The sequence below is a fragment of the Lupinus angustifolius genome, chromosome LG12, assembly GCF_001865875.1.
Source record: "Lupinus angustifolius cultivar Tanjil chromosome LG12, LupAngTanjil_v1.0, whole genome shotgun sequence".
Lineage (NCBI taxonomy): Eukaryota > Viridiplantae > Streptophyta > Magnoliopsida > Fabales > Fabaceae > Lupinus > Lupinus angustifolius.
The window spans coordinates 15,361,736-15,369,934 of NC_032020.1; the positions used below are offsets into that span (position 1 = coordinate 15,361,736).

Consider the following 8,199-nt stretch of genomic DNA (forward strand, 5'->3'; position numbering starts at 1 on the left):
CTTAAGCAAGGATCTCTTTCCACATTTTTTTTTCATAGACATAAATCCAAAGATCCACCCAAACACACAATATCTAAACCTTTTGACAATTAGATGAAAAATCATAAAATTGCAATATCTAAGTCTAATGACTATCTTGTGAAAATAATATCAAATGTGTCTATAGTAAAAGTGGGCTCTCTCATGTGGTATTTCGCATATAAGGTTATGTTAAAAAATATAAACATGTCATCAAAATAAAAAATATGCATTCTATTGAGAAAAAAACTTAAATTCTAATTATACCGTACTAATAAAATTTAGATAAATACTCATTTTAATCCCTTATATTTTTTGATTTTACCAGTTTAGTCATTAAAAAAGATCTAAAATGGTTCCCAAAAGGACTCATTTGATTCACATTTGAAATTTTTGAGATTATTTTATGTTTTTTCTTTTTTGAATAACTAAACTGACAATGTCGAAAAATATAAGGACTAAAATGAGTATTTAGTCTAAAATTTATTGTATTAAGGTAATGTGAAAATCATAAGAGAATTTATACCAGTAGTTGTCACATGAAAACCATACGTTTGTCCATAAAAGGTTAGCGCTTAAATCTGATTAGGCTTAGATTTTTAGATCTAAATGCACATGCCATTCACTCAATACAAAATGGAGAGTCAGACTCAAAACGTAGTAGAATATGTCATAGGATCGTAGCAGACAAATGCTCTTGCCCATAATTTTTGGACACAATTCGTCTCATCCATCTCATGGAAAAATCCAACAGAAAATGAAAGCTTATTTTACAACAGATAAACTGTTAATATTAAAACAAAATCTAGAAAGAAATGCACCCACCCACACATATCTTTTGCTCACTCTCAAATTTAAAATCTGATACACTCCACTCCAACTTAAACAAATACTTATAAACAACCATCTAAAATTCCATTTCTATCTGAAGAAACATCACAGCCTAGCTGTTTCTTGGATCCGGAGATTCTGGGTATTTTTAATTTGAACATAATCATATTTTTATAAAACCAATAGCTCACATGCCATGATTTGGTTCCTTCTCATTGCTCCTCCCTAGGCTCAAACCTTTCTCAGTGTTGTTTCATTGGAATTTGTAGCATAGCATAGCATAGCATTGAGAGTTGTAATGCCTGAAAATCCATGGACCCTCTTCTTCTTATCCATTCTCCTTTTACTTCAATACAATTATTTTATAGCTCTTGCAGTAAACCAACAAGGGGAAGCTCTTCTTTCTTGGAAGAGAACCCTGAATGGATCCCTGGATGTGCTGAGTAATTGGGACCCAATTGAAGTCACACCATGTAGCTGGTTTGGAGTGAGCTGCAACTTGAAGAACGAAGTGGTACAATTAGATCTCAGGTATGTGGATTTGCTTGGAACACTTCCTTCAAATTTCACCTCATTGTTTACATTGAGCAAGTTAATCTTAACCGGAACGAACCTCACCGGTTCAATCCCGAAAGAGATAAGCAACCTTGATCAACTCAGCTACTTGGACCTAAGTGACAATGCCTTGTCTGGAGAAATTCCAAGTCAGCTCTGCTACTTTACAAAACTTGAGGAACTCCATCTCAACTCCAACAATCTGGTAGGGTCTATTCCACTTGCCATTGGGAACCTCACAAACTTGAAGAAGCTGATCCTATATGACAATCAACTTAGTGGTGTAGTTCCAAGCACCATTGGAAACTTGAAAAGCCTAGAAATTCTCAGGCTTGGGGGAAACAAGAACATAGAAGGTTCTATCCCACAGGAAATTGGAAACTGTTCCAATTTGGTAATGATGGGTCTAGCTGAAACAAGCATCTCAGGTTTTCTACCCCAAAGTATTGGCCTACTCAGAAAGCTTGACACTATTGCCATTTACACTTCCTTCTTATCCGGCCAAATACCCTCAGAACTTGGTGACTGCACAAACCTACAAAACATCTACCTTTATGAAAATTCCCTCACCGGTTCCATACCCAACAAATTAGGAAACCTTAAAAGCCTCAAAAACCTTCTACTCTGGCAGAACAACCTAGTTGGCACAATCCCACCAGAGATTGGAAACTGTAACCAGTTATCAGTGATTGATGTGTCAATGAACTCAATAACTGGAAGCATTCCCAAAAGTTTCGGCAACTTGACATCGTTACAAGAACTTCAACTCAGTATGAATCAAATTTCTGGGGAAATCTCAGCAGAGCTAGGTAACTGTCACCAACTGACTCATATACAGCTTGACAATAACCTAATCACGGGTACGATTCCTTCCGAATTTGGAAACCTAGGGAATCTTACGCTGTTATTCCTTTGGCATAACAAGCTTCAAGGTAACATACCCTCTTCACTTTCCAATTGTCAGAATCTAGAAGGACTTGATCTGTCTCAGAATTCATTGACGGGTCAAATTCCAAAAGGGATATTCAAGTTGAAGAATCTCAACAAGCTTTTGCTTCTCTCAAACAATCTCTCTGGGAACATAGCTTCTGAGATTGGGAACTGTTCCTCTCTGATTCGGTTCCGAGCGAGTGATAACCAAATCACTGGGAATATTCCACCGCAGATTGGGAATCTCAAGAATTTGGATTTCTTGGACCTCGCTTCCAACCGGATTTCGGGATTTATACCTGAAGAAATCTCTGGCATTCAGAATCTCACGTTTCTGGATTTGCATTCTAACTTTATCGTCGGGAACTTGCCGAAAAGTCTGAGCCAGCTTGTTTCGCTTCAATTTCTCGATGTCTCTGAAAACATGATCGAAGGAACATTGAACCCTAGCCTTGGATCCCTTGCCGCTCTCACGAAACTGGTTCTAGGGAAGAATCGTATCTCCGGTTCAATTCCGAGTCAACTCGGTTCTTGCGCGAAGCTACAGTTGCTGGATTTAAGTAGCAACCAGATTTCCGGAAAAATCCCTGGCAGTTTAGGGAACATTCCGGCATTGGAAATAGCTCTGAATCTGAGCTTGAACCAACTCTCCGGTGAGATCCCCAAGGAGTTTTCAGATTTGACGAAGCTCGGAGTTTTGGATATATCTCATAACGTTCTCACCGGAAACCTTAATTATCTCGCCGGATTGCAATATCTCGTGGTACTGAATATCTCGTACAATAAATTCTCCGGTCGCATTCCTGAAACAACTTTCTTCACGAAGCTTCCCCTGAGCGTACTCGCCGGCAACCCCTCGCTGTGCTTCGCCGGAAACCAATGCGCCGGCGACGGAAACGGAAAATCAAGGAAGCACGCAAAGGAGGCGCGTGTAGCCATGGTGGTCCTGCTATGCATCGCTTGCACGCTTCTATTGGCGGCATTGTACGTCGTCGTCTCGGCAAAACGACGAGGGGACGGAGAAAACGACATCGAAATGGATGGAAAAGACAGTGACGTGGACATGGCCCCACCTTGGGAAGTGACACTGTACCAGAAACTCGACCTGTCAATTTCTGACGTGGCAAAATGTCTCTCTGCTTGCAACGTCATAGGGCAGGGTCGATCCGGCGTCGTTTACAAAGCGAACATGGCAGCGACAGGGTTAACTATCGCAGTGAAGAAGTTTAAGTCATCAGAGAAATTCTCTGCGGCGTCGTTTTCATCGGAGATTGCCACGCTGGCACGAATCCGTCACCGGAATATTGTGCGCCTTTTGGGTTGGGGTGCTAACCGGAGAACCAAGTTACTGTTCTATGATTATTTACCCAACGGTAATTTGGACACGCTGTTACACGAGGGGTGCACAGGATTAATAGAATGGGAGACGCGGTTGAAGATAGCATTGGGCGTGGCTGAGGGAGTGGCTTACTTGCACCACGATTGCGTCCCTGCTATCTTGCACCGGGACGTGAAAGCGATGAATATTCTGTTAGGAGACAGATATGAACCGTGTTTGGCTGATTTTGGATTCGCTCGGTTCGTTGAAGAAGATCACGCTTCGTTTTCCGTTAACCCACAGTTCGCTGGTTCTTACGGCTACATTGCTCCTGGTTAGTGATATTTCTGTTTTTTTAATCTAATCTTATTAATTGAACTAATTAACAACGCTAGTGTAAAATAATTATCAATCAATGAAATAAAAAGTAATTAATAATTAGTAAATATTGGCTACATTATTTTGTTTTACTGATTGTATGATTTCATTAGTGAGGGTAAAAAAACTAAACTTGTGTGGAGAAGTACTCATATGGAATGAGAGACATTCTAATCCTGTAACTTACATTCTAATGTCTTGTCAAATTGGGGAATATAAAAATGCATAGCTTTTTACTTCAAAGATAAGTTTACTGAAATTGGCAATTATTATTGAATCTATGATCTATGATGGATTGGAATTATAGATAAAGTTTGTTAGGTATGTCGATAATAACCATATGGTGTGTGTGGTAAATGGGGACCGTACGGCCACCTTTATTGAAGGCTTCCACCCCATAGTAGTTGAACACAATTTCATTGGTTGCTTTTTGGTTTTTGGATTCATTATCTGTACATCTCTTGTACTTACTTGACACAAATTACCTCTTGCACTTTGGACAAGAACAAGACATAATAGTCCTCGCATAAAAGCCAAATCATCATGAGCCAAACATAATATGGCCACTTCCCTAATAATCTGATTAATCCTTGTACAACAATTAATACTTTACAGACATATATACCATTCTATATTTATATGTGTAGAGTATAATAGTTTTTGTTGGATTGCAATTATGCAGAGTATGCTTGCATGCTTAAGATCACAGAGAAGAGCGATGTGTACAGTTTTGGGGTGGTCCTACTAGAGATAATAACAGGGAAAAGACCTTGTGATCCATCATTTCCGGAAGGGCAACATGTTATTCAGTGGGTCAGGGAGCACTTAAAGAGCAAGAAGGACCCAATTGAGGTGCTGGATCCCAAGCTTCAGGGTCATCCAGACACACAAATACAAGAGATGTTACAAGCACTTGGTATATCTCTTCTGTGTACAAGTAATCGTGCTGATGATAGACCTACAATGAAAGATGTTGCAGCATTGTTAAGAGAAATTAAACATGATCCTCCATCAGGGTCTGAAGCCAACAAGCTTAAAAGAACTGAAGCTTCATCCTATTCATCTTCCTCAATTACTCCGGCTCAGTTGTTACTCCTTCAATCCGCTTCTCATTCGTCATCATTCGCTTATTCATCTTCCTCTGCAGCAGCCTATCACCCACCAAGGAATCAATCATGAATAATTGAAGATTGAAATCCTATGTTTATTTGAGAAAAATATGTTAATTACTACGTTTGAGGACTTAGTTATGTTAGTTGGTTAGTTAGATATTTTTGATTTGTTAGTTAGTACCAGTAATTAACCTTAGTGTACCGTTTCTGGGAATTTGTAAAGGCACTTTGGGTATTCAGATTCATAACAAGATAAAAGCAAAGTGAGATGAGTGTACAGCAGCTTAATCAATTGACACTATTTCTTGTCTTCATAGAAATTATTGTGACTTCTACCTTATTCATGCATCTTAACTAAACTTTCACATACGTAGGTTATACAGTATATGTGAAGGGGCCTATATGCATATATGGTATACAAAACCAAAAGGGGAGGGACATGAAATCTTCAAAAGGGGGCAATAATGTGAAATGTAACTAGAAATGCGGAAGAGTAAAAAATAGGAGATGTCAGGTTCAAAAGGAAGGTGAAGGTGGACAATCATTAGGTACTTTGTAAGGCCTCTTTCGCTGCTTTTATGATTGTTGCTGATTACAAGAAAAAAAGTGAGTTGGCATGTCCTCACTCCTCATTCAACTCAGGGCCCGCACCATGTGAAGTAAGAGCTTTCTGCATTGAAGTCAGTAACATTTGAAGGCATGCAATGAGCAGAATCTGAAGTATACTTTCACCATCTAAGCCATACTATACAGTATACAGTTTATAGCAACTAGTTTTGCTCTAGATAGTTAACAACGGTACAACCAATTCATTATTAGACTAATGCAAAGTGGGACATAGATCATCTTACTTCATTTATGTCTTAATATGTGGTCACTTAAGGATTGAGATCTTCTGTCCTAATAAACACATGTCTTCATATCCCTAACTAATAATATTGCACCTAATAATATAAAATTGTTAGTTTTTATTTTTATGAATTTTTATTTTAAGTAAGTATCACTTTTCAATTGACTGGGACAGAGTTAACGACAGCTAATATGTGACTGAAACTTAATTAATTTTTTTTTAAAACCACAACATAATATTATAGAAGGACTAGAACATAAACATTTTGAGATATAGGATTATGCAAAGTCAGCACATTTCTTTAATTTCTTCTTTTTTCCTTAAAAAAAGGTTATTCCAATTTTGGATCACTATGTTTTATTCTATATATGATTTGGGTGCAATATTTTCAAGAGTATATATCCTTGATTCAAGGGTGAAATTTTGATGGCTTTCACGCGTGACACTAGTACAAATTTTGGCTGTCTGGCCCTCTAGCAAGATATGAGATCTATCAGTCGTTGTTGCTTTACAAAGAAAACGATAAAAATTGTCAGCCTCCATCAGATAAAGTGGATGAAAATGAAAGATTACCGTAGTAATATATAGTTTTAGTTGCATTATTTCTTTCGTGGCATGTGGCAAAGTATAATATAACGAATATACCAAAATTTTGACATCGTACGTATATATCTTCTCTCATTTTTTTATATATATACCCATTTCCCTATAATGCATGCAAAAAATATTAGACAACCGTATTGATGTCAAAAAATTTCCTAATGAATATAACATACTCTTAAAAAACAAGTTTAACTCGAAGGCCATGATTTTACAACATTGCTGTGTTCATCTTTAATTTGTATATGGAAGTTATAGACCATGGTCTCAACTCAGTGTTACATGCACTCACTGTAGAAGGAAAAGGCTGCTAGAGTCAATTTACACGTGATATGTGGATTGAGGTACTCCGTCCTAAAAAATTCACATATCCATGTACCAAGCCAATCAAACACCATCAAATAGCATAAAAAGTTACTTTATAATTTTGTGATTTTTCTTTTTTAAATAGATGACAATTTTCTATTGAGTTGGGACACAATGAAATATAAAAAAATGGGATATGTGATTCTCATTCATGATATGTGTGGTCCATAAAGGATAGATCCAACCTGAGAAAATATTTCAAAAAAAAGTGAACAAAATAAGTTATAGGGTTGGGGTTATTAGGAAATTGTAATTCAATATGCTATTTTTAGAAGGTTGTTATAGTTGGTTATGGTAGTTAAGCCTATAAATAGAAACAATGCCTTGTATTCAAAGTAAGTGAATAACAAGCTCATGCATTCTTTGATTCTTTCATTCTCATCTTCTTAACTTCTTCTCAAACAATTCTGCATTAGAGTGTAGTGTGAGGTGTATGCAATTCATTTTCTTCTAACAAATTGGTATCAAGAGCTAGAGCAAGATCCTATCCTTTGTTCATCAAAAAACATGAGTCATCAAACCAACTCCTTTCCAGCAAACCTGCCCATTCTTGATGGCAAGAAATGGAGTAGATGGAATATACAAATGAAGGCCGTCATGGGATTCCAAGAACTCGAAGATATTGTGGAAGAAGGCTACCCAGAAATTGATGAAGCTTCAACAGAACAACAAAGGACAGCATACAAGGAGAATAGGAAGAGAGATTGCAAGGCAATGTGTCTTATCCATCAATGTGTGGATGAAGCACACTTTGAAAAAATTGCAGCAGCTAGATCTTCACATGAAGCATGGCAAATCTTGCAGAAGAGCAACAAGGGTGCATAGCAGCTAAAGAAAGTAAGGCTGCAAACTATGAGGCGCCAATATGAATTGATGGAGATGGAGATGAGTGAAATAATTGCACAATTCTTCAACAGAGTTATTAGCCTAACAAATCAGATGAAGGCATGTGGTGAAGTGATCAAGGATCAAACAATCATAGAGAAGGTTTTGAGAACTCTAACACCAAACTTTGACCACATAGTAGTGGCAATTGAAGAATCCAAGAACCTTGCAGAGTTGAAGATTGAAGAGTTACAAGGTTCCCTCGAGGCTCATGAGCAGAGGCTCATTGAAAGATCCACTGAGAAATCCACCAACCAAGCCTTGCAGGCTCAAATTACTAGGAGATGAGGAGGATCCTACAAAGGTGGAATAAGGAATCGAGGCAGAGGAAGAGACTATAGATGGAAGAGCTCAAA

General features: G+C 37.7%; 1 protein-coding gene across 1 annotated transcript; it reads left to right on the forward strand.

Moving 5' to 3' along the window:
* LOC109362645 (probable LRR receptor-like serine/threonine-protein kinase At4g26540) lies at positions 738-5,449 on the forward strand. Its single transcript, XM_019608597.1, has 2 exons — positions 738-3,986; positions 4,713-5,449. Exons 1-2 carry the CDS (start codon positions 1,148-1,150, stop codon positions 5,207-5,209), a joined length of 3,336 nt encoding a protein of 1,111 aa, XP_019464142.1. The 5' UTR covers positions 738-1,147; the 3' UTR covers positions 5,210-5,449.

Bases quoted from the DNA above. Each gene is read 5' to 3' on its own strand.
- LOC109362645 (XM_019608597.1), top strand. From the start codon at position 1,148: ATGCCTGAAAATCCATGGACCCTCTTCTTCTTATCCATTCTCCTTTTA. The intron at 3,987-4,712 runs GTTAGTGATATT...GCAATTATGCAG, and splicing joins TTACGGCTACATTGCTCCTG to AGTATGCTTGCATGCTTAAG.